Raw genomic sequence first — 27,914 nt, 5'->3', positions numbered from 1 at the left:
TCAAATACATTCCTGAGCTGTGTGACAGAAAGGTAATCATTACTGACAGCTAGACACATGTCAAACTCTCAAGGAAGCCCTTTTTTTATTATCAACAAAGACTGAATTTTCCAAAGTTTGACACCAAAAGACAGAGTTGTTATCTGCTGTGTCTGATGTAGAGTCTGCTCACTGACAGAAATGTACACCCACACTTGTACTTCCCAATGACACTCTCAATGATTTGACAACATTTACAGCTCTGAAATCATCTTGTGATAAGAGACAGAGAGCATGAGTTCACTCTATTTCAACTAACAAAAGTCTGAATTTCTAAACGTAGATGTAAATCTATGGTCCATTTTAAGCTGTAAACCTGAACGAAGGGAGCAGTACAAACTACTGAGTTATTACACAGCTAGTTTGCCCTTTGATTAGGTTCGTCCTAGTTTGCCAGCAGTATCCATCAAATGAAATGTGCATGGAAACCGGGTCAGTGGATTTTCAGACAGTTCCATTTCCTGTTTGAAATCAGCCTCAGAAATTCAGGGGAAGTCTTGTTATCTAGCTTTTTCGTTTTTTGACAGAAAATGTAAAGAAAAAAATAAAGAAAACATTTTCCTGTTAATTAAAAAAAAAGAAAAAATGGAAAAAAGGAGCCTTGGTCAGTGTACTTTCAGGCAGGTCCATTGCTGGTTCAAACAAGCTTCAGAAATACAGAGAAAATCTTGCTCGGTTTTTGTTTTTGTTTTTTTTAATAAAATTGAAAACAGGGGAAAAACTGTTTTCCTCCGTCTTTTCTTGTTTCAATCCCAAAGGTGAAAAAAAAATATTCATGATTGTATTCTTAGGTGTGAAAGGTTTATTAGGATTGTATGTGTAATCAAACTATTTCTAAAAATAATTAAGACCATTAATTCACCTGTAAATTTACTACTTAAATGATTTGTAAAACACTGTATAGAGGAAAAAAGCCCTCTATTATACTGTAGGTGGTTATGTTGGCTTTTATCTTGATATGGAGGCTTTTAATTTGAAATGTTTACCTTTCCCATTGGGTCACATCTTCTCCTGTTCTTCAAGTCTTTCTTTAAAACAAGAAAACAAAAAACAGAATTGGAAAAACAACAAACAGAAACTGGACCAATTTTTTAATTTTATGTTGCATTCCGTTTTCCTGTTTGTGTGATTACAATGAAAATGGTAAAAACTTGAAAACAAATTTAAGAAAAACTTGGTCCAATTTTATCTTCAAGTTCTGTTATTTTGTTTTCTGTTTTAATGATACACCTGAGGAAAAGGAAATCATCTGACCCCATGGGAAAGGTGCAAATTTCAAAATAAAAGTCTTCATGTCAAAATCAAAGCAATCCACCATGTTTTACAGTATAATATTAGGTCTATTTGCTCTATACAATGTATTTAAAATAATATCAATGGAAATGTATTAGTGAATTAATGGACTGTATCAATATTAGGGGGACAATAAATAAATATGAATAAATAAGCCTGGACTGCTGGAGGTATTTATCCATGTATGCAGCAGGAGTCAAATTTACATTTTATGATTGTAATGTTTGGTGCAAAGGTTTATTTGTTATTGTGTGTACAAAACAATTGATGCAGTGTCCAGTGTTTCCATTTTTGTGACTAAAACAAAAAAAACTGCAAAACAGCCTATTATTCAGTTGTTCCTTTTTTTAGAAATGAAAAATGTACATGAACATGTTTTTAGTTTTTTTTTTTAAGTTATTACATTTTTTTGGTCAAAAGCAAAAAACATAATAACAAAAGTTTCTCTGGGTTTTCTGAGGCTGGAACTGCCAGAAAATACACGGACCAAACTGGAAGTCTAACAGTGTAATTATTAGCCACATTTTCAAGACTCCAATCACAAGTTTTACAATTGCTGAAATAAAAACTTCATTGTCAAATAAATAGTGGTTGAAAAAAATGTCTTGGCTGTACACAATATTTTACACAAATTGTATTCACAATAATTATACAAAAGTTACACTGATACAAAAATGAATTTTCAACTGTTTCCTGGAGTGAAAAGTCCACCAGAAGTCCTGAAAACTCTCTTTAGTGAACATCAGCTGCCCAGTTAGAGTACAGAAATGATGAACTTTGTCAGGAATTGACATGGAGACAGAGCACCCCTATCAAAAGAATTTATAATGTGAAAAGCTTTTTACAGCAGGACACCTATGGGAAGTTAATTAGTGCACTGTCGTCGGCCCTTCACCTAATGTCTCTACCTCAGCAGAGTCAAATCTCTGACTCATCGTTTATGTATCCCAGACCATCCAGGCTTGAAATGTTGGCCATAGGTGTGAAGTGGTGCTCCCCGTTTCCTTTGAAGTCAACAGCAGAGTGATTATTATTGGCACTGCAAGGTCTACCGGACTCAGGCCCCAGGAGCTTTATCTCTGAAGTTCTGTTCGGGATATGCATGTACTCGGCTGACTGCCTTTTTGCCTCGCTTGCACCAGAACGTTTTGCAAACTTGACGCATTCCCAATGCCCTCTGTTCCAGATCCAAAATATGACGCCCATTAGGGAGAGACAAAGCAGAGAGAGCAGAGCCACGGCCACCTCTAAACGTGTCACCCTGCCAGTGTCGCTTTGATTCTCAGGGGACAGCGGGTCCTCACTGGCCTCGTTTGGCCCCGGTGCTGGTGCAGCTGTATTCAGACTGTTACTAGAGTCTGAGGAATTTGTCACGCCATATCCAGGAGTAGTGCTGCCCCCTGCTCCTGAGCCAGAGGAGAGCTGTAATCGATAAACAGCCACAGTCCGGTTGTACGCTCTGCCATTGATCTGCTCCACTGAGTCACATGTGTACAAGCCTGCGTCCGATTTAGAAGCACTCAGAATGAGGAGGCCCCCATTGTAGATGTAGTATTTGTTGCTGGACTGAAGTGTTTGGTCAGAGAAGCGCCAGAGGACCTGTGCCAAATTGGAGTGGAGTTGGCAAGGCAGCTGGATGTTGTTCTCTGGAACCAGAGTGAAATCCACAGCTGCTACCGGCTCTAAAAAAGACACAAACACCAGGATTTTTCAACTGAATACTAATTAAGAAGACTTCTGGGACTCAAAACACTTTTCCAGCAATGCATGAGATCAAACAACTGTAAATAAACATACCTGGCTGAGGACACTGTGAGACATCTCCCTCTTTCAGACTCTGTAATGCAGGGTTTGAAGACGATGCTAAGCTATAGACTGAGGAGCACTGCTGGGCGATGAAGTCCCAGGCACAATAAGGGTCTCTGGCCAGGATGCAGTCTGCACATGTGTCATAGTGGCTGCAGTTACTGACGGGCATCTGGATAGCACCAAACTCAGAACCTGCATACAGCTGACCCTGTTTACACAAAAGACACACAAAGTGACCAACCATAAACACTTAATCTTTATTACTGTAAAGCCTCTCCATCTCCTATTGGAGGCAATTAAGAGGTGATATAATTTAACTGCAATATATATTCATACTGAAGCTCACTGTACAGTATTTGCAAATAAAAACAGCAGTGGTCATTATAACCTGTGAGAATGATGGTCTAATAAATCAGATTGCACCTATAATAAACATGAGTAACCTTGCTGGATGACAGTCGCAGGATGCTTATAGGAAAAGGATTTTCATACAGTTGAACTTCCTCGATGATGAACATTTCTCCATCGTAGTTGACAGCCTTCTGAATGTAACCATTTTCTAACAGAAGATAAAAAATTAGTACGTTACATACCAATGTAAGTAGCACATCAAAGATACTGACCTTTATTTACACACTCATTACTCATGAGAAATGTGTTTTTTGTATTCTAAACTGATTAAGCATCATTAGCTGCAACACAGCTGCAACATCAGATTACTGAAAAAGCAGAAGCGGGTCTGAATACTTTCTTAATGCACTGTATGTCAATCTGATGTTCTTCATATATAACACATCAGCTGTGTTTATAGTATGCTTTTCTTGAATATGAAATCAATCCAAATGATGTTTTGTTTGTTTGTTTTTTGACCACCACCAATTAATATGAGGGTAGCTGGCTTGAGCTTCTGACTCGATCAAAACTGTGTGGCAGAATGGCCATTATACTAAGGTCAGTGAGAAAGCAATGCTTGTTTTCAAGAAACCTTTTCCTTTTTGAATCAGGATAAATTTATACTTGCCCTGTTTTTTTTTTTTTTTTACAAAAAGCAATATTACTGGGATTAAATGTGTAGCCCTTTCTCCCACATCTATGTGTTTTGTCCTTTATTTTCTAACTGGAAAAAGGCAGAAGTCACATATTTCTCTGCATCGATCTGAGTTCTGTAAAATTTGAATAAAAACAGTGACATCAGGGTTGTTTCATCAAACCAGGTAGTCTTTATGAATCAGAGTAGCTTGAGTATATTGATTAATAAAAACCCTAATGTTTTCCTTATTTTTAATGAATCTGCATCAGAGATCCTTCTGATCAAAAACTAAATTCACTGTAGCAGAATATTCATGCTGTAAACACAGCTAAAGTTGAAACTTTTTCTCATTTCCCCCTAAATTTGGTCTCCTGTATTTTTTCAGAGATAACTTTCTTACCAGTGCCAATGAACATGACGTCATATTGTTGTCCATCCAGCGCCAACACACTGTCCACTACAATCCGAGTCAGCAAAGCTCCCTTCTTGAGCAGCAGCGGCCCTCCTGTCAGAGGGCGAACAGCCTCGTCCATGAGGGGACGGTCCCTGATGAACTGGAGGGTTTTGTCAGGCAAGTCCAGAGAGCGATTCATCCCCATTTTACGGGCCACATTATTAATGCACTGAAAAACAAAATCCTCTATTTAGCCTTGTATTTTTGTTAAGGTTTGCATTCTACACTTTAATAGCCACAAACTTGGCTGCAATAAAGTGCTCAGACTCACCGCTCCCGGTCTAGGGACTGGTACCTCTCCAGTGTACATCACCCACTTGACGTGAGACGTCTCCACAGCAACAGGTGTCTTGAATTTGCCTTCATTGAAAATATCTCGGATGGCAGACACAGCATATGCACAGACAGCAGATACCTGGGACAAGCTCCTGGAAGCATCAAATTGTCCATTTTTAGTCAGCAAATTAGCAAACATTTTAAGTTGACTGAAGCATACTTCTAAAACTTAAAAAAGTCCCTCATCCAAAAATAATGTGGTGGTATTTTATTCAATGGGTGGAAAATATATCATAAGACACTAGTACAAAACTTTTGACAGCAAAGGCAAGAAGGAAGTCACAAGGATATTAATATAATATGACCAACTTACCCCGGATGACTGGTTATAACTATGAGGAATATATAGTGCCTGAACGTATTTACCCCCTTGTATGTTTTACCCTTTCATTGATTTTATAAATCAGTCAGGGTCAATATAATTTGGCTTTTTTCTTTTTTTAACAAAAAAACAACAACAAAAAAAACCTCTTTAATGTCAACATGAAAGCAGATTTCTACAAAGTAATGTCAAATGAATAAAAACATGTAAAGTAAAAAAATAAATATTCCTCTCCTTTAAAGTGACTGACTTAATTCAACAGAGGTCCAGCCAGCTGGTGCTAGTAGTCACAAAATTAGTGAAATGAGTTGCCTGAGTGCAGTGAACGTGTCTCAGGTGATTGTAGTATAAAGACATCTGTGTCCAGAACGTCCAGTCATTGGTTAATCAGTATTCATGGCTTCCATTACACCATGAAGTCAAAGAGCACTACAAGCAACTCAGATAAAAGGTTATTAAAAAGTTTAAATCAGTGGATTATACCAAAAAAATTTCCAAGGCACTGACCATCCCCCAGAGTTCAGTTAAATCCATCATGAAGAAATAAAAGGAATAAGGCACGTGTAAATAAAAAGCCAAATTATATTGACTTTGATTAATTTATAAAATCAATAAAAGGATCAAACATTCAAGGGATGAATTGGCCTTTGTTTACATTTTCCACAGTAAGGATTCTCATTTGGGGTTGCAGTGAAGAAACTGCCCAGACTAAAAGACTTTGTTCCTTAAAAAAAAAAAAAAGAAGGATAATCTAATCATCTCAAAGCAAACATAAAATGCATGTCTGTTGCAACAAGCTCAAAACAAACTCAACATCACTGGCTTTGTCTGCAGCTACACGTCAACACCCACCTAAGCCATAAAGCTGTAGGATTTGATTTTAAGTACTTACGACTGGGGAGTAAAGACAGCATAAAAGACGCTCTTCCTCCAGTCCTTGTGCTTAAGCAGGAAGACATCCTGGACAATGGGGGGCAGGCTGGGTTCAGGGAGGGAACAATCTAGACGAGCCTTCAGGAACGAAGTCCACTTCCTCTGCAGTGTCCGCTGGCCTCCCATATCCCCCTAAACACAGAGACAGAGCGCTCAGTCATATGCAGTTCTGCAAGTAATCCCCTTTAGCCACAACAATCAGACCTGTGTCAGACAGGGGACATGAGCCTAGACACAAAAGGTAATATTTTCTCTCTCTTAACTAAACACAACACTGCCTTTAAATACTTCAAACTCTGAAAATACCTGAGGTGTTGCAGAGACTGTTAGTTTTTATTCTGTACTTAATGATACCTTGCAGACACGGGCCACTCGAGACACTGCTACTTTGCTGTAGAAGTCATACTCCATGGCATTCTCACTGAAGAACAAGTACACTTTATCATCATCGCCTTCAGCACTATCAAAACTCTCATCCACAAATTCCATGTAGACAAAGTTTGGCTCTGAAATCATAAAACACGAAATGAGCGCTTTAATGCAAAAAGCAAAGAAAAATCTCAAATCTTTGATCTGTGTCAGCTACATTGAAGGTTATCCACAGATAACAGCTGCATCATGCATAAGCAGCGTGGTTGTTGCTGCGGCTGATGCCTCTAAACTATGCCGACTGTGATATAAAACTTTTAAAGGCTAGTTTTTTGAAGAGGAGGAACTCACCACTGAGCCAGGAGCTCTTGAACTCAGTGCGGAGAGCCAAGTCCGAGCTGCGCAGAACCACAGGCTCAGAGCCCAAGAAGTTGATGGATGTAGCAGAATACAGGTCATTTCCTGTTAGACAGGAATAAGATGTGAGGAAAAATTCCTGGAAATTATAATTATTATGTTATCTGATTTATATCCCCACTAATGAACTGATCTGAACTGGACTTGTGTGATGAATGAATAAGGAGAGAGCAGATGCTGGGAGGTATTTATAAAACATGTGGTGCTCCAGTCTCGTGGCTATCAAAGTCTGCGAACAGTTATCATGCTTGATCACTTTTGTTGATGCACTTTGAACATTCAGCAGTATTCTGTGCTTTGTTCTCTTTGGCAGCAGCACCTGACTCAAACACTCACCAACCATGAGGGAGGAGTATCTCTGGAAGGGATCAAAAGGACATTTCCCCTTTCCCTCTTCCTGCTTTCCCTCCAGCCTCAGCTGTCCATTATAAAACGTCTGCCGGAAACAGAGGGAGACAGAGGGGAAATAAAACTTTTTAAAGTGAAGACAAAGGAGGAACACAATATGTAACTTTATTCAGACAGTTCCGACAGTGAATTAGAATAAGAGGTCTTTAGCAGTCATTTAATGCTGAAGCCCATTAACATCAACTGTCATATATTTGCAACTTTGTTACAATTTGAAAAACCAAGAATATTTAGATATATCCTTCATCTTTAACTCAGGGGGTGTTCTCAGAACAAATAATATGCTGCAGAGACTTGAAACTGATAGAAGGTTGATAATCCATCCTAGTCTCTGGTGGATCTATGGCCAACCCAAAAAACAATCCTAAACCATGATCGGATTTTTGCCTTGTCAGAAATCAATCTTATGTTGAAACTTGATCCACAGATCTATAGGTCTTCTTGGACACACATCTGGATTTGGAGGGAAAAAAAAAAGCCTTTAAAAAGTCACAGAGGGTGCGCAGATGCGGTCTAAGGAGAGACCCATGTATGCGGGCGGCCTGGACTTGAATCCAGCCTGTGGCCCTTTGCTGCATATCTCTTCCCACTCTCGTCCCATTTCCGACTCTATCCACTGTCCTCCTCTGTTGAATAAAGGCACTAAAAAACCCAAAATAAATCTTTAAAAAAAAAAAAGTCACAGAGACAGCATAAGCTGTTTCCAGAAAATGGACTGAATTGACCTGGAAGTCATCTTACTCCGTCTTTTTATCAAAATGCATACCAGAACAGCAAGCTTTACAAAAAAACACATATGTTCTTAACAACAAACATGATGTATTTGTGAGGGTCTGGCATGTAACAGGCATGGGCCTACTACATAACCCTTTAACTTGTTGCAATATCAACAATAATATACATTAGTTCATCTGAAGTGTCCTGCTGAGACTTTTTCATGAAGTATTTGTTGGTATTTATCTAATAATATGAAGTGCATTGTTATGTTGTGGTCTGATGCTACAGCCAAAAAAAAATTCTTATTAATCTACACTCAGTACCCCATCATGACTAAGTGAAAACAGTATTTTAAACATTTTTGCAAATCAATTTAAGATAAAAAAAAAAAAAAAAACTGAAATATCACATTGAAAAAAGTATTCAGATCCTTTGTGAAAACACTTGAAATTCAGCTCAGGTTTCTCCCATTTCTCTTAATCTTTGCTGAGATGTTTCTACTTCGTCCACCTGTGCTAAATTAAATTGACTGGACATGATTTGGAAAGGCACACACCTCTCTATAGAAGGCCTCACAGCTGACAATACATATCAGAGCAAAAACCAAGCCATGAGGTCAAAGGAACTGCCTGCAGAGCTCAGAGACAGGATTGTTTTAAGGTACAGATCTGGGGAAGGCCACAACAAAAATCTGCTGCCCTAAAGAGCACAGTGGCCTCCATAATTCTTAAACGGAAGAAGTTTGGCAAAACCAAGACTCTTCCCAAGAGCTGTTTACCTGGCCAAACTGAGCAATCGGAGGAGAAGAGCCTTAATAAAAGAAGTGACCAAGAACCCGATGGTCAGAGATGGGATTAAGTTCCTCAAGGACAAACATCACTGCAGCCTACTCCACTGATCTGGGCTTTATGAAGAAGTGGCTAGACAGAAGCCTCTTCTCAGTGCAAAACACATGAAAGCCCACTTGAAGTTTTTTGTAAAATCAAAGCAGTTTTTGGTTGCACAAATTTCTAAAATTCTGTTTCAACTTTAAGATGTTGGGGTACTGAGAGTGGATTAGTGAAAATAAAAATGTTTTTGTGAGCTGTAGCATCAGGCTGAAACATAACAAAATTGAAAAAGTCAAGGGGGTAAGACATACGTAGATTTTATGCTTGTATGCCCTCTTGTATGTTACACATGGATATGTATGTGCTTGTGTGTCTATATCAGTCTGTATTGTTTTTTTCTTTCATATATTTTCTAGCTTCTGTGTTTTTATACACATTAAGTCAGTTTACAAAAAAGCTGTAGTGGTGCTTCTGTTTCTATAAATTTGACTAACCAAAATAAAGCATTAGAGAAAAATTATTTGGGCTGAGTTGAAGCAGACTTGTAGTAAATTTCCTTGCATCTCAATGTGGCACATCTCCTTTTCTTTCTACTTTAGAATATGACTTATAAAAACATCTTCATTAATAATTAAGCTTTATTGTGTTATGGACATATTTCTATGTTGCCACTAGATTGTTACTTTTTAACTTTTTTGACACCACAACTCCTGGCTGCCAAAAAATTGTTAATTTTCTTGGATTTGATTTCCAGCGTGTGCATTACAAAGAGTCACTGCATATATACCAGAATTTGAAATAGTGTTTTTGGCAATGATATGAGAGAATAAAAATCTTAAATAAAATATTTCCCAAAAAATTATCATTAAAAATCCAAAGTAATTCTGCTCTATGTTTGCCCCCCCCCCCCCCCCCTAAATTTTCTTATCAAGCAAATTTGATGGCCCAAACAAAAATAAGAAAACTCTAGATCCACCTCTGATCCGAGTAAACATAAAGTATACTTTCGCTTTTCTACTAAAAGTAAATAAGAAATACTTCTAATGAACATGGTAAATACTGTTAAATGTATCAGTTAGCTACAGTAATTCATTTGCTGATGTGTTATCAGATAAACATAGGCAGATTATAGTAAGCATAAACTATATTTGTATTAATCCTCAACATAAAATAGTCCCGTGAAATGCACTATTAACTCTATATGAGAATTCTTATTTATAAGAAGAGTTTGCACTTGTTTTATGAATTCAAAATAAGATTTTTGGGAAGTTTTAAGGAGTTTTATTCATGTTGTTAGTTTCAATCTTTCATGTCATTTCTTGAAAAAATAAGGGTGCCGACCTCATGCTTAAAGCATGCAGAATCACAATCACTCCTCCGTATAGGGGAGTTCTAAACGTCCCCATATTTATCATCATAAGGGAAAATGTGCACATATTTGCAAAAGAGCTGAATGTCCCAAACCTCATGGTTAACTTTTAATCCTGTAAACTAACTGCATAGTACACTGCACACTTACCATGTGGTAACAGGAGGGGCTAAAAGCATTGGTGCCACACACGTACATTGTAGTGTCGTTCAGTCTGTGCAGAGTTCGGATGTAGTTCCGGCATTCCACCTGCAACAAGATCCAGCCCAGAGAATGCCAAGGTCGGAGCTCTGTTAGTTCAGCCGCAAAAACACAAACATGCCACATACATACACCGACTGCCATGGCTGCCTTGAATTGAGCTGCTGACCAAAGGGTCAAGGCTGTGAATGTGCATTTTCATCTCATGCCTTTATTTGGACATTCGGCTTGTAGCTGTAAGCAAAGCACTTCAAAGAGAATTCAGTGTGCAGAGTTGAAAAGGAAAAAAAAGAGTCCCATATAAATGATTTACAAATGCACAGAGATAAACTGCACCAGGGAGTAAATGCTTTCACTCATCCTTTACAGCTTTATCTTTGCCCTAGAAGTAAAATTTAGAGTGTTTTGAAAGACATTACACAAACCTCTAGATGTTTTCCCTTGTACTTGCACTCCCTCTGCTTTTCCTCAGTTACTCGCCAATACACCTGCATCAACAGAGAGAGGGAGTCTTGTCAAAGCATGCAGGAACTGTGTCGCAACCCACAGCAGGACAGTGAAGCTGTAGCTCATTTAACCTCACACATGTCATTGTTTTCAGCATGCCAAGACCAGTTAGTTACTCTGGGAGAAGGTACCTGCTGGCTGGGTCGCTAAGCCCTCTTTAATTGTGACTGTTATCTGTGGAAGTATAATTATAAATCAACAGATCACCATATAGAGCTCTCACAAGACTCTTGCTCATTTAAATTCCACATGCAAACACACACCAGCTAAAGAGACAACAGTGTTGGAGAAAATATCATTACAATCTAAGGTGATTCTGTGTAGATCTTTAGCCATGATTTAGAGAGAAAGACATACAAAGAATCTAGGATTATGACTTAAGCAAATGAAATATTTCTGAATAATAAAAGAAAGCGGGAGGCTTTGCTTTTTATGACCACTGAGTCCAAACCTTGTGAAATCTTGTGAAATACTGGATACTTTCACCTTGTCAGCCTTCAAAAAAATCCTCCATATCTGACATTTGGAGGAAAAACACTCTGCCTGAACTGCTCATAATTCACATCCACACCTTCATAACCTTTGATGTGGGATCACAAATAGACATGAATTCATTCGAAGGAGTTATAAGCTAAAAGTTTTGGGAAACCCTGCTGTAATCCAAGATTAGGCACCAAAAGTCTGACGGTGAGCAGCTTACTAATTATTTGATAAAATGCCTTCGACCACTGCATACAAATTTTCATGAATGCTCATTTCATCTTTCAGTTTCAATCTGCAATAATTAAAAGTTAATTAAAAACAATTTTATAATGCAGAAGAGTATTTGCATTTTCCTCTCTTACTCTTTTTTAGCCATGCATGCTTTTATCAGCTTTTTACAGCGGCTTCAAATTAATCAGAACAAGCACCACACTTCCACATTTTCTGACAGTTTTTTCTTGAATCTCATGTTATGTTCTTACCACAGCCTTTCTCACAGAGATGTTGTTGATGTCCAGAGCATAGATAGCCTCTCGGGCTCCCAGCAGCACTACACCCAGGTCATCCCTCATTAGCATGGTGGAGTAGTTGAAGATCCCTTCTTCCCTGAACAGCCGCAGCTCATCTAAACAGAAGAATATCTGCATAACACTGCGGTTCATTATATTGTATTTTGTACTTTTCAGTTGCTGTAACTGCTTGAAGTTGGAAAAATGCCCCAACAGCAAAAACGAAAGAACAAAAATCTTTTAAATTTAGAAGCTTGTGCCATACTGCACACAAACCAAGCAGTTAAATTTGAACTTCATGTTCTTATAGCACAAACAAAATACTCAAATATAGTCTCAAACAAATAGAAATTTAGGTAGTTCATGCTCCAGCACAGGAGTCAATCTGCCACAAATCACTAAGCATACAGTACCCATAAAAAGTACCCCTGTGGATGTTTTACTCCTTAATTAATTCTATAAATCAATTAAGGTGAAGATAGTTTGGCTTTATGGACAAAAAAAATATTTAATGTCAAAGAAAATATCTGCAGATCTTCAGAAATTTATTTTGATTAAATAAATGTAATGTAAAATAGGTGACTGCACAAATATTCACCCTCTTCGTATCAGTATTTAGTAGATGCACCTTTGGCTGCAATCACAGCACTGAGTCTGTGTGGATAGGTCTCAAACAGGCAAAAATTCTCTATTGGATTTAGGTCTAGGCTTTGATGGGCTACTTCAGAACATTCACCTTGTTGTCTTTGACCCATTTCTGTGTAGGTTTTTCTTTTCCTTCAGTGCATCGTCTTGTCGGAAAATAAATCTTCTCCCAAACTGTAGTTCTCTTGCAGGCTGAATAAGATTGTCCTACAGGGTTTTCCTCTATTTCTCTGCTTTCATGTACCCTCTACCTTCACAAGCCTTCTAGAGCCGGCTGCTGAGAAGCATCCCCACAGCATGATGCTGCCACCACAAGGTTTCTCAGTAGGGATGGCGTATTTGTGATGATGTGCAGTGTTTGGAGTCCGCCAAACACAGCCAAGTGTCTTGTCTGATGGCCATTTTGGTCTCATCAGACCGAAGAGCTTTCTTTCACTTGACCATGGAGTCTCCCACATGCCTTTTGGTGAACGCTAGTTGAGATTTAATGAGTTTTCTTCAACATGCCACTCCCATAGAGCTTTGGCTTGTGAAGAGCTTGAGCATCAGTCGTTGTATGCAGTGTCTCTCCTTTCTCAGCAGCTGAAGCATGTAACTCCTTCAGAGTAGTCACAGGTGTCTGGGTGGCCTCTTAGGCTCCTTTTTGCACGGTCACTCAGTTTGTGAGGATGGCCTGATCTAGGCAGGTTCACACATGTGCCATATTCTTTTCATTTCTTGATGATTGATTTAACTGAACTCTGTGGGATGTTCAGTGCCATGGAATTGTTTTTGTATCCATCCCCTGACTTATACTTTTCAATAACCTTCTCTCTGAGTGTTCTTTTGTCCTCATAGTGTAATGGTAGCCAAGAATACTGATTAAACAGTGGACCTTCCAGACACAGGTGTCTTTATACTACAATCACTTCAGACATTCACAGGACTCAAGTGATCCCCATTTCACTAATTGTGAGACTACTAGCACCACCTGGCTGGACCTCTGTTGAATTAGGTAGGTCACTTTAAAGGGGGTGAATATTAATACAGTCGCCTATTTTCTATTACATATTTTTATTTAATTGACATTACTTTAAAGAAATTTGTTTTCATTTTGACATTTTTTCTAAAAATCTTCTGCCAATAAAGCCAAATTATCTTGACCATGATTGATTTATAAAACCAATAAAATGGTAAAACATCCAAGTGGGTCTATACTTTTTATAGGCACAGTATGCAAAGGCATTCAAGGGAACATGAAGTAAGGGTCTTACTCTGGTAGGGGACAGTTTGTCGTGGGATGCCGTAGTGTGTGTTGAGGGTACTGAATGAAACATGGAGCATCCATCCACAGACGATGCTCAGGACTGTCAGAAGAGACATGGCTCAGAGTCCAGGTTTATCTAAGTGTGGAAGAGCTGCAGGGTCCAGCTCTGCCACCAACGCACCCAATCAGAGACAAAACATGGTCCAAAGCCTCAGTCCAGATGTTGCTATTATTACACTGTGTTGATGGCCCTTTCCTGAACATGTGACGCTCTGGCACAAGTCATCTTTGTTTTTAAAGGCAGTTCACACATATGTTTAACCAGGCCAGCAGAGAGGAACTCAGCCTGCTTCGGTTCAGTTTGAAGTCTTGGTACTGAGTAAAATAGATCTATGTCGGCGTTAGCCTCCAGCGCAGCGTTAATGAGCCACTTTGGTCCTCTCTGGAAGGAGGAGCAGAAGCCATGCTGCCCGCCTACTGCTGAGGAGTGCTGGAGGAGATCATCTTCATGGTGCCAACTGTGAAGAGAGATATGAAAAAAATCTATGCGTTAATAATTAAAAAGATCCATGACGTGGGAAGACTGGCTTTTAATGCTAAGACTGATGTTTACATTTGAAGATGGGAAAAAATAGAAAACATATTCTCTTCAGTTTGCCTGCTACTCAGTATTTCCGTCCACTTTTTCTACTGAACATTTCATCATTCAGGAATCTTTATTTAACACATAAAAAACTCCAAAACTATGATGTGTCCTCATTGCAATAACTGCAATGTGAATGTGATGATGTCTTTTTGAAGTGCTGGTATTTTTCCTCTGACTCATAAGAAGCAAACATTATTTAATGTCATATAATAATCAACAACAAAATAAAGGCAGTAAGTAGCAAGTTAGTGAAAATTAAAGACAGTAAACCTGCTTGAGATGATCATTTAGATCTTACATCAGAAAGCTAAGACTATAAAATACTTAATGGCTTTTTAAAGGAAAAACCTGGGATTTTGAGCCACACTTTCAAGGTGTAGTCTGTCTTGGGTTTCAGCCTCATTTAAAGCTACAATATTTGAATTTTTGCAATGAATTGTCTATATTAATTTAAAAATTACTACTTTTATGTTGTATGTATATAAAACTTAAATCACTCCTGATATTTCCAACAGCTGTTAAAGCCAGAGAATCTTTGATTTCTAAACTTGTAACGGGACATGTCCTGTCACGGTGGATTTCATGATGAAGCCACTCTGACAGACAAAACTTGTTTTTCATTGTAGAAATGTTGGATGTTAGGTAGAAGTTTTTTACATAATGTTATGGGAACTGCTACTAGAAGCTGTCCTTCTGTTCATCTCTGCATCTCATTCGTGTTTTGTGCTTTTACTAGTACTAAGCCACAATTATTTTAACACAGTGCCCCACCCGTTTTACCTTTTTGGGGTTAATTTATCATCCCTTCTGGTATAAGTCCATGATATTATGGCTTATGCCATGGGTGAGTACATAAGGAAGCTACAAGGTTAATACTGAATTAAGGATATGTGATTTATGTAAAAAAATGTTAGGCTTAATTTCCTCAAAAGTCAACTTTTCCTTGTCAATGGAGCTTTTGTAGCTCTGTGAACCACTGACCTCCCACTGACCTTTTGCTCTCACAGCAGGATGAGACATAATGTTGATATAGGGATGATTTACGATCGGGAGTCTGTGCATTGTGTTGTATTTTAAAAGTACCGGATACTATACGCTTTTGACTTCCTATCTGGGGCTTTCTGATTGACAGATTGGCAGTGGCCAGTGCTGAAAACAGACCTGCAGCATATCACCAGCGAAGCGCAGCAGAGTGGATTGTGGCGCTTCAGGGACGCAACGGTGCCGGACTGGAGCGTGGACAATGGAGCTGATCTGATTGACTAGAGAGGAAGCTGGCAGATCATGGCACAGCCACTGTATGTGAAAATTACAGGTCAGGCAGACTGTGTACTCACCAAATCTATGCCCTAATTTTTGGCCCAAACATGCCTAAAACTTACGCACATTACTGTTTATATTTGTACATCACAATTGATCATAAAACCAGTAGAACAATAGCCTGTTGTGTTATTCTGAGATACCAGCCTTTATCTATCATCAAGAATAAAGACAGACTGTTAAAAAGAATGTGCAGAGAAACACCTTGCTGCAATAAGCCAAAATATTTTAAGCTGTCCTTACTGACTGACTGCAGCAAAGGTTGAAAACCCACCTCTTCCATGTAAACAGATGGGAAGAGTTAAACTCTCACAGTTAAAAACAAGTCATATGTTTTTCTCAAACATGAATTCTGTCAGGATTACTAGTTAGTATCAAAAGTTGTAGCTTTTTTATGAGAGATTTCTTTAATTAGGCTAGTAACTTGATGCTATAAAAAAGATATGAGATGCCCTGATTGACATCTCTGTTTGAAGGAGATCAGCAGAGGGGAAACAGAAAGAAGAATCCAACTTGACTTCAATAACAGTGAATATCTTCTTCATATTGACACATGAATCTGTTCTGCTGTGAACTGAGCTGACCTGAGGGTACTTTGACATTTTCTCAGCAAGTTACATGTGTGTTTTTGTTGACAGCCTTTCCATCTGATTCCTACTGAGCAGACTTTGGAAGTATGTTGGTGTCCATTATAGGGTTATCTTGGCTTCATCTTCGTACAACAGTTGAACAATAATGCTGTCCATCCTGTTATATAGTCAAGGCTTCCTGTAATTTGAAGGCAGGTTGATACAAGGAGAGAGAAGTCCACTTCCTGTCCAACCAGATTGCTTGGTCACATTTAGCTGTCATATGACAAATCATAAACCCTTTCATTGCATCGTCAGAGCACATTGTAAATGCAGAGTTGTGAAGTCATAAGTAAACCGTACAGAGGAAACTGATGTTAAGTAAAGTACTGCAGATCGCCCTGCTGCCCATCAACCCCCCCACTCTCTCTTCCTCCTCCACTCTGTCTTCCTGTCCTCCTCCCTGATAAGAACCAGCTTCCTCTGGGCTCAGCGGGGTTCATGCAGCAGAGGGGATCAGTTCAGGTTTAGGCATGCATGCAGATCACAATAATTCACTGCTTTAACGCTCCATCCCTACCCTGGGAATCACGCCGAATTGAGACTTATCACTTCGGCGACTTTCTTTTCTGTTTTGACTAACTGAGCAGCGCGGCCTCATTCAAAATTCATCAAGGCACTTTTTTTTTCTCTGAATAACATACAAAGCATACTTAAGAGCAGCCTCGCAAGGTAAAAACTATATTCTTATCTTTTTGGTGCACACGGCTCAAAGGCAGGCGCACAACACAGCTGCTTTGCAACACTTATTTAGATTTTAGCTCGCAGAGGGAAAAACACTCGTATCATTTCATAGAGGTGCATCCTTTGAACACACACACCGCAGAGCTCTCGCCTGTTGACAGAAAATGACAGCTTCCAAATTCCCTGGAGAGGCAGCCAAGCTCGTTCCCCAGTGCCTCTGAACAACCTCGGTTTTCAATGTGCGTTTTGCAACAAACTGCCATGCTCCCTCCTTGTTGTTACTTGACACAGCAGGACGAGCTGCTGCATGTATAGGACTGCTCATTTGTTGTTGGAGCGCCAACGTCTAGCATATTTTTGCCCACAGGCTGTGAGGGGGTTGTTGGGGTGTGGGGGGCAGAGAGTGTGTAGGTTGAGGGTTAAAGCTGAATGGAATGACTGGAGGTTGTTTCTCACAGTGCTTGACAGATCCTCTAAAACACTGCAGACAGGCAGGTATGACTGAGACAATAAAAGAGCATGCAGCAGTTGTTGCTCTCTTCTCTTCCTGTGTTTATGCATGGCCACACTCACACACTGACATGAGCATGTGTTAACAGAGCGAGTGTAGGGAAAGGGTGGCGGGAGTCCAAAGCAAAGGTCTTCACGCAAGTTACTACGTACATTTTTTTAAATAACAAGAGACTCTTTAATGTGAGCAAATTCAAGCTAGGGCAACAAGCAGCACTAAAGGGCCCTTGCATCCCAGTGAATGTCAACGTGCGTCGCAACTGTGGGTATGTGGGAACTATTGGGTGTTAGCAAAACCGTGCGGTGTGCTGCAGCACTGCAGAGAGACCGTGTTAATCCTCACAAGACTCTCAAAAAATTCAAACTAATGAGCAAAGTGCACTTTTTATATGAGGTAGTACTTCCTGTCAACAGTAGGTGGCAGTATGACAAAGGAAGATGCTGATATGTAGAAGCGATAAGAGCAGGACTGATTTTTATAATTTAAGAATAAATATAATACAGGAGGCATTATGTAAAAGGTGCTACTGGTGTCTAACAGAAGGTGGCGCTACAGCAAAGCCATAAAATTCAAATTTAAATATTAGAGAGGCAGACTGTGATTATACATGTGAAATTTGAAGCAAATCAGATGTTTCAAATCAGAGATAGACCAACTTCCTGTCTCAAATGGCAAGACAAATGCTTGCTATCTGCAGAAAGGCATCCTTTAACACAGGGGTTCTCAAACTTTTCAGCCCACGACCCCCAAAATAAAGGTGCCAAAGACTTGCGGCCTGTACCTGAGGCTGGTTGAAGCACAGTTGAAAACAGCAGTGCACATTCAAGAACAGCCGTGTGCAGACTTAGCCTACTTCTAAAGAATTTTTTTAAACACTTTATTCTTATTTCGTATTTAACAATTTTACACATACATTTTGAAAAATTAATTGGTAAAAAAAAAAAAAACACCCAGTTTGAATTCATTCCAAAAATATTCTCTGTTTTTTTGGAGGGCATCTGGTGACTCCTCAGTGTCAAGAGGGTCCAGACCCCCATGTTTAGAGCCACTGCTTTAACAAGACATGGCATTGCTGTGGACAAATATTGCTACCTTGCAATCAAAATCTGAGCTTGAAAGGTTCAACTCAGTAATAAAGAAAAGGCCTAATCATGTCACTTCCTGTTGCCAGTAAGGGGAGCTACAGCAAAACAATGCAATTAACTTCTGAATGTGAAAAGGGGCAGACCTTCATGTATGTGTGAAATTTGAAAGCAATCAGATGTTTGGTATGAGAATTACAAATACTTCCTGTCAAATTGGTGAGATGTTGAAATGTTTACAATCACCGGTCAAACATCCTTTAATGTAACATGTCTGCGTAGGGAAAAATTATCAATGTTGTTCTTTCAAAATCTGATCTTAAAAGGTTGAGCACAGTAATAGAAATGAAGGTAAGAACCATTTGTGCCATCTCATGTTGCCAGTAGGGAGTCCTATGATGAGAGAGAAAATTTGGCAAATTTTTCATTGGTGCAACCCACAAACTCAGCTCTGCTGCTCATCCCACAAATGTGTGTTCCTTACAAATGTGACACCATTTAAAAGGGGAACAAACATGCTTTCCAAAGGTATACGATTTATTTCCAAGAAGCATTGTTACAACAAAGAAATAATCTTCCAAAGATAAATTGGTTATGGTTATGAATCATTTATATCAGTTAATATCAAATCTGCAACCCTTACTGCTATCAGACCAACCCTAATGTCAACAACATTGTAAATACTTAATAGGCCTGTTGACTTTAACTGTTCTAAACTTTGACCAGCCTGTTATCATTTCTTTGCTGTTGTTGCTAATATTATTGGCGCTGAAGCCATAAATCTGTATTAGCTGTTGTTGTTTCTCTGTTTGATTGTCTCCATCTCTTTCTCTCTGTCTCTCCATTCATCCCAATTTCTAAGCCCAACACAGCTGCCACAGATGGCTGCTCATGAAGAGTCTGGTTCTGTTCAGTTTTCAGGCAGTTTTTCTCACCACTGCTACTTTTCTAAATGTTGCAAAGTCTTTTGCTCATGTTGGATTTCTATAAATGTCATAACAAAGAATACAGTTATCCTCTCTCAGTTTTTAAGAAAATTGTTTTGAAACATTTACAATGTAAAACACCTGTTATGAATTGTAACTACATAAATATAAATTGACTGACATAGAAAGTAAAAAACTGTGTTTTTTGTCTGTTTCTGTGGGAGTTAAAACAGAAGAAAGCATGAACATAAATTCACTCCTCAATGAAATGTATTCTGGTGAACACATTGGCAACTTATTACCACATCCAGCAGTCAACAAGCCACATTAGCATTCATTTGGAGATGTGTGTCTGGCTGGATGCCACGTCAAATATTTACTTTACTACTACTTCTATTCATGAGTTCACCTATTCAGAAGTGAGAAACTCTTGAAGGAGGGCCATTCTTGAGAATGCAATGTCTCAAAAACACTTTAAGGGATTTTCTTCAAGTTTTGCACAAATGCCCTCTCAGACTCAAGGATGATGTTGGAGGTAAACGGTTAAGGGCACTTGACCTCATGGTCATCCCATGCTTTTGAATGCAACATTTAAAGAATACTCTGAGGGATTTTCCACAAACTTCACATAAATTTCCTATGCCTGAGGGGTGGACTAAATAGATCTGGAGGTCAGAGATCATGCGTTGGGCCTTTGGCCTTGCTTGTAAACACAATATCTCAAGAATGTTTTAAAGCATTTTCTCCAACCTTTGCAGAAATGTCCACTTTGGCTGAAGGATGAACTGAAAAAAATTGGTGGTACAAGGTCAGGGTCACTGAGCTTAAATCTTGTGGGCACTATTTTAAAGAATGAATTAAGGGATTCGAAAGAATGTCATACAATGTCATGCAGGACAGAAAAGGAAAAAAAATCTTAAAATGGGGCAAGTACACTGTATGGACAAAAGAATTTGGCCACACCTGTTAATCATTGAATTCAGGTGTTTCAATCAGACCCGTTGCCACAAGTGTATACAATCAAGCACCTAGCCATGCAGTCTCCATTTGCAAACATTTGTAATTCTGAAGAGCTCAGTGATGTTAAGTGTGGTAATCAGATGAATGCAACCCTTGCAATAAGACGGTTTGTGAACTTTTATCCCTGCTGGATATTCCATGGTCAACTGTAAGTGATGTTATTAGAAAGTGGAAGCGTTTAGGAACAACGGCAATTCAGCCACAACGCAGAAGACCACAGAAATCCCAGGGCGGGGTCAAACTAGAAGTATACTGACCCCTCTTTGGGGTAGGGGGGGGGTTTGTAATAGACTATGATGTTTTTTTTCTGGCATCTGTTATGACTGATGGATTTATTACAAAATAAAAGATATGCAATTTATTAAAAAAGTGAATTAAGGGATTTTTGGTTAAATCTGATACAAGCATAGACTTGGACTTTGGGGTGAACTGATTTGAGTTTTAAGAAGGTCATTATTTAATGCATCAGTTGACCAGCAGACACTTAACTTACTATGTTATCAAAAGTTTAAGTCGTGCACCTATACTATAAAAAGACTAGATAATCACTCATCACACTACCACTAAAACCACCACAGCCCTCCTGCTTGACCAATCACTTCACTTTTACTGTCTGGCTAATGTAAACCTGGAGGAGTTAAAACTACAGAGGGCTAACTGTAGAGCATTGAGATTCTCGAAAAACTAGCCATCCTTGATTGTGCATGAGTTAATGTTATTCTAAGCTTTCCAGATAAATTAGCCTGTGTTAAGGGTCTCCAAACTTTTATTGCCTGTTTTTATTGTTTTAATTTAATCAGGAAAGACCCTCCCATGGTATCTTTGACTCCTTATGCTCAGAGGAAGGCTTTAACATTTCATTGCCAAACTCCATTTTTTTAATGGTGCATTAGCTGCAAAAGCTACACTTGGCAGCATACTACAAAGTGGATAATGACCTTTTTATGAGTTGCTTTTATAACTAGTAAATCATTAGAATAATTAAAGGTGACAAAATTCAGCTGGTGGTGTAAAACTGATTCTTTCAATATGCTGGAGTTTGATGCTATAACTTCCTCTCAGTTCTCAGACCTCATCTTTGTTTATCCTTTCAGCTTGTCTCTCTGACACTTTGTGAGCACAGAAACTTTAAACCACCATTAAATTAAGTTTGCTCCCCCCCGAGTCAAAGGGTATGTTGTGGAGCACTGCTGTGATATCTGGTGATCTCCTAGCAGAGAGAAAGCAGAACAACTCTGTGTAACTTTGTATTTCTCCTGTAAAAGACACCCTCGGTTTTTATCCACACAGATTTTAAAAACATTTGAATTTGGCAAAAGATATGAAAAACAGTGTAGCACAAGCATAAAATGAAAAACACTGTGACGCTTTCTTCAGAAATGTGACATTTTGAACACCGTTTGCATATAAATACAGCAACTAGAGAGTCATAGTTGAGGGAAAGGAACATCTACAAAACTAGAAAAACAAAAATAGTGTCTGTATAAATGTACAGATGGACTTGGCACATGTACCTTTATGCTAAGCAGAAATCCTGAAAAGGTTTGCACCGTGCTGGTGGTTTTTCCTCATCATAGTCATAGACTGTGAACAACTGTGAGTTCAAAGGCTGCAGATGAAGCAGCACAATGGGCTGAAGAAGCCCTACAGCTGTATCTCCAGACACTCCAACCACATGAAGCATGAGGATATTTATAGTCTGTTCAGGAGCCTCCACAATATCTACAAAACTCCTCGGTGATTTCTCACAACAACTACGTGCTGCGTTCAAAGTCAAACTCCTAAACAGCAGCATCTGAAGCATGCACAGACAAGCAGAGTGTTGTCATCACCGTGACTCATAACAAATCCAAACCCAAAGAGCTGTGTGAACAGTGGAACAGCTGGAGCGAGCCGTGACAGTGAAGGCCTCGGGTATGGTGAGGTGCATTTGCATTACACTGCGCTGTGTTGTACGGGCGAGCCCTCCTCTGGCTCTAACTGATTTACCTGTGTGGCAGAGTAACTGCTCTACAGGTTTGACGCTGGTTGAGTCACTGGCTGACTGTTTTCCTGTCTGTCTCTGTGTGCCAGTCAGTTAAGCAGCATGCTGGCAGGCTGGTTGGTAGGAGAGATACATAGTTCCATCACAGGGGCCTAAACAGGAAACTGGTTGTGGGAGGGAGTTCACCTTTGACACTCCTCTTGTGTCACCAACACTCTGTTGTGAAACACTCACTGGAAAACACACCCCAGTTCAGCACCAGGTTATATTTTTGCAAGCTCAGATGGCTAAAAACAAACGGTTCTTTACATGATAATGACAGTAGTTGCCACCTTTTTTCCAAGAGTTGTAATTAGCAGGAAAACAATACTTTAAAACATGCTGTGTGGACAGTTTTCAAGCCTTGAACAGCACGTATCATTAAGCCTGTGGATATCGTATACTGTCAAAGCAAAGAAAATAAAGATGATGTTGCAAAGAATAAATAAAAATGCATTAACCTGTTCGGTTAGATTGTCACTTCTTCTCTGACAAATGAGTGCTCATTGGTGAGACACGTCTGGGTGAGCGTGAATGCACACTTGAACACACACAAATACAGAGGAAAAACACATGTACGCTCAGGCAAGTCTCAGCAGGAGCTGGGGAACAAAGGAAAAATAAGAGGAGCAGAACACTTTGCCTGCTCCGCCTGTGTTGTGTGACAAGTTCACTGACAGATGGGAACACCCAAGTCAACAAAATGTGGTGAGCAGGTTAGACTGAAAATCATACTGGAGAACTGATTTTATGAAACTGATTATTCAACTTTACCAAGCAAGTACCAAGGCTGCAACATGCTACCTTCCATTTCTCTCCGTTTTTGCCTGTCCTGCATAAATTAAATCGAAGCGAAATACACACAAATAATCAATGGATGTCATGGCATGACAAGCCTAATAATGTAATTTAAACCCTAATTTTTGCTGTGACCAGCCAGCCACACCCAAGACAACAAATACATGTGGAGCAGGTTAGATTGAAAAACAAACCAAAGACCTGATTTCTTGAAATGGTCTATTTAACTTTACTGAGTCAGCACCAGGGTTGCAGCAAATATTTTCATTTTTCTTACACTTGAAACAGAAAGCCAAACACACAGGGGTAAGTCAAATAAGGAATGCAAGGTATTTTAGTTTTTAATATTGATATAAACTAGGGCTGTCAAAAGATAAAAATTTTAATTGTGGTAATCTTAGGATTTCTATAGTTAATCTCGATTAATCACACCCTTTTTATTGCATTCAAGAATTCCACTATTTTGCATTTAAATCTGCTTATTTCTCCTTTCTGGATCTTTCTATCTTAAACTAAGGGTAACTGACTTAAAGTGTGGCTACAGACCTGCTTTCATAGTAGATTAAAGACTTAACCATGGAAAAACAAATTTGTTATGGATTAAAAAAAGAAATTAGTGAACAGTAAAAAGTAGAATGTTTAATAACATATGGTTTAGGTGACTCTTAATATGTGTATTGAGCTTTCTATATTTTTTCAAAAGTGAAGTGAGACATTAAGGCACAGTGGTAGACTTTTTTTTACATCACTGTGCGTGGCTGTAGGGAGATGCTGCAGGGGCTTAACCGAAGTTCGTTGAAAGGGACGATAAAGTATGCAATTAACTGCAATTAGAAAAATTAGTGCAGTAATTCTAGATCGAAGTTAATAGCAATTACCTAGTATAAACATGACAGTTGCTTTTTGAGCATTTGAATGTCTTTAAAAGTATGAATGTCTGTAAAGTATTACAGATTAAACATGTCATTATGTTGAGTGGTGTAAATGTTGGGACTGACATGATTCCAGAATTTCAACTTTGATTGGATGCATAATCAAAGGATATCGAAACCACTGCAAAAAGTCCACGGGTCCTCTGGGCAACCAATATTGGGTTATTCCTGTTTCTATGGGGGCGGCAGTGGCTCAGTCTGTAAGAACTTGGGTTGGGAACAAGAGGGTCATGTGTCCAAGTCCAAGTCAAACTAAGTTTGGAAATCAGTCTAGCAGCTGGAGGGGTGCCAGTACACTTTCTGAAAACTGAGGTGCCCTTAAGCGAGGTCAGCGCTCCTTTGTGGGCAGCAGCCCCCACTCTGACATCTCTCCATTTGTGCATCCATATGATCCTGTTTGTGGATGGATTTCAGCTTATATGTGGGTAGCATGTTCAACAACAGGGTGGAAAAACTCAAGTTCTCCTTGAGAGATTAATGAAGAAAACCTCCTTTCATCTTCTAATTAAGATAATCCAAAACTTCGAGTATGATACTAGTCAAACGCAAATGAAATTGATACCTGTTTTGATACAACAGCAACACACAAAGAAGTCCCTTGTGCCTTATATCTGAAACTTTGTTGGTTTTAGTCATCACAAATTGCATGCAAACTGATGCACACTGCCTTGACTGCAAAAATATATCAGCAGCTTTTCAGAACAGAAATTTTGACAAAATACTTGTGCAATTTAGGGAGTGCACCTGCCTTATGAAACAGATGTACAGGCGCAGATTGCCTACCAGTTAGGTCCCGCCCCATGTGCATGGGCAGCCCAGGTTCAAGTCCAGCCTGCAGGCTCTTTTCCCGCATGAATCTCCCCCACTCTATACACTGTTCTTCTCTTTGAATAAGGCATACAAAGATCCCAAATATATCTAAAGAAATGGATGTAGTTATTTTAAAAGGTATGTTGAATAACTAACAGTAGGCTATCTAAAAGTAATAAAGAATCAGAACAATTGTCCAGGTAAACCTCATCATAAACCTCTGCAATTAACCTCCTGCATGTGGACTAAAATGCACTCCTTTGCTGCAGCATTTAGTGAGTATATAACTGGGGATCAGTACTTTTTTTACTCTATCATTATAAAACACTCTGTAACGAAGGCATTAAAGCATAGAAAAATTAACAACCAAAGTGCATGTATATAAAACATAATAAAGTAAATGCATCATTGCATAGCTTTGACTACACAGTGCTGTGTGAGTCGGCACCACTGAGCTGCAGTGTGACAGCTGAAATTGGGCAATCCCCTGAGCAAGTGCACTGACAGCATTTATATATCCTCTGCTCGCTCAGCCACACTCACATATCATGCAGTGTAACTCTCACCACCTACAAAGCTACTAAAGAGCACCCCTGTACCATTCAGTCTTATTTAGTCATAATAAAAACACAGGCATGAGTAGATTTGATGTTGAATGGACTATGCATATTTTTAGCTGTAGTAGCACTGGTTATGTGGAGTGAATACAAATAACGAAAACCTAGAGAGCAACCACTAGATTCTTTTTGCAGCTTTAAAGGGAAACTTAATGAGTCAGTAGCTTTCAGTGAGGACTATCTTTGCACTTTATATGAACAAATACAGCCTAATTTCAAAATGCACTGCTGAGACATTTAACCTGAAGCTTTACCCACGACCCCACAAGTTTTTATCTCCCTGTCTCTGTCTGTCTGCATGAAAGTGTTTGCACGCAGCCTAAAGCAGATCCCACTACTGCTTAGTCTAGCTTCTATTATTAGATTAGGATTTCCCATAATCTTAGATAAGACAGTGAAGTTACACCTCTAAACCCCTACAGCTTGCCTAATCCAATTCCCAGAACTAACCTGTGGCAAAAAATAATAGAAGCCTGCTGGGACGAAGCTGCACACAAACAAGTCAGTAAGTCAGAACAGAGGCTCATGTCGTCGGTGTCAGACTCACCGGGAGTTGTCAGCATCTACGTTAAACGCCGTTGAAAGTGCCTCTGTTTGTCTGGTCAGACTCGACTCTCTGTGCTCCACCTGTAACGTTCACTCCACATCTGAGTCCTGCAGGGAGCGATTAACTGGCAGCTCCCCGTGGTAGGCAGTGCCTGGTCATGTGACTCTACCTTTCTTCAAAAAAACACACTCGCTCACTTCGCAACCAATCAACTGTGACCGCAAAACAATAGTAACATCTCTGTGATTTGGAGGATTCCTTTCTTTATTTTATAATGACTTTATCCATCACTGAAATGAAAAAATAACTTTAAAGCCAGGTTTACATAATATTATATGCTTACAACATGGTAAAAATTACAAACTACACAGCAAAACAGTATCTTAACATATAATAGACACAAAAATCACACATTTCAAATAGGCCTAAACACTGGCATTTTATCAGAACACCTCACAATTCATGGTGCCAGAAAATTCAACTTGCCACTGTGATTTCTTTCCACCGAGACTACTGGCAACACAATCAAAACATATCAGGTGTTGAAAAATAAAGAAAAAAATATACCATCCACCTTCTGCCATCTAGTGGCTGATTGCTGCTACTTACAGGGTGTTTAGACTTATGTTGCGGAAATGGCACCCATATATAAAATAGTGGTTTTTGCTTCTTTTTTTTTGACTCGGAAAAAATATTAATTGAAATACAGTGTGGTTTTCTTTTTATATTTAAGAATAGATAGAATAGGCAAAGGTCTAAAATCTAGTGAAATGACTTTTGATTTGATCATTTAGTCATTTTTTCACACACTGAGACATGATCCTGCCATCAACAGGCAGGGGTGGAAAAAGTACAGGCTTATTGTATTCAAGTAAAGGTACAGTTACTCTAGTAAAAATGTACTTAATTTAAAGAAAAAGCACTGGCAGATTTGGTCAACTTTGCAGAGACTACCTGAGGTCTTTTCTAGCAGACAACAATTTTTTAGTCAATCAGATGAATGCCTTCAGACTATATAATCCTAAAGCAGTGGTTCTCAACCTGGGGTCCGGGACACCCTGGGGGGGCGCCAAAAATCTCAGCCCAGGGTAAGGCTTTGTCTGCTCTGAGGTTGTCAAAATTAGGGTTCCTTAGGGTTTTACCAATGATTTTTGACTGATTTTTGGCAACAATATGACAATATCATTTTTTTGTTAGGATCTTGGGGGGGGCTCAGATTGTCTTTGAAACGAGTGGGGGGTCTCCGATGAAAAATGGTTGGGAACCACTGTCCTAAAGGAACACCTGGAAATAGTTTGGCTGACCAATGTTGTAACAAAAAAAATATTGAAGGACTTCCTGTTTACTTGGCAAAATGGGTCCAAGATGTTTTTGTACGTCCTGGCATGATATAACCTTGCAAAGCAGATGGATACGCCCATTTCCTTATTTTTCACTGGCTAATCCATCTTG

General features: G+C 39.1%; 1 protein-coding gene across 1 annotated transcript; it reads right to left on the bottom strand.

Moving 5' to 3' along the window:
- Positions 1 to 66: 66 nt before the first annotated feature.
- si:ch211-129c21.1 (uncharacterized protein LOC563087 homolog) lies at positions 67 to 26,591 on the bottom strand. Its single transcript, XM_041790882.1, has 14 exons — positions 26,463 to 26,591; positions 13,925 to 14,435; positions 12,000 to 12,142; positions 10,953 to 11,015; positions 10,477 to 10,575; positions 7,339 to 7,438; positions 6,937 to 7,047; positions 6,571 to 6,722; positions 6,176 to 6,348; positions 4,897 to 5,053; positions 4,572 to 4,794; positions 3,585 to 3,700; positions 3,130 to 3,349; positions 67 to 3,014 (listed from the first exon to the last, which is right to left on the bottom strand). The coding sequence occupies exons 2-14, from the start codon at positions 14,031 to 14,033 to the stop codon at positions 2,251 to 2,253; spliced, it is 2,430 nt and encodes an 809-aa protein (XP_041646816.1). The 5' UTR covers positions 14,034 to 14,435; positions 26,463 to 26,591; the 3' UTR covers positions 67 to 2,250.
- Positions 26,592 to 27,914: the final 1,323 nt, after the last annotated feature.

Source organism: Cheilinus undulatus, linkage group 7 (assembly GCF_018320785.1).
Source record: "Cheilinus undulatus linkage group 7, ASM1832078v1, whole genome shotgun sequence".
Lineage (NCBI taxonomy): Eukaryota > Metazoa > Chordata > Actinopteri > Labriformes > Labridae > Cheilinus > Cheilinus undulatus.
The sequence above is the reverse complement of the archived record's forward strand: the minus strand, read 5'-3'. Positions and strand labels throughout refer to the sequence as shown.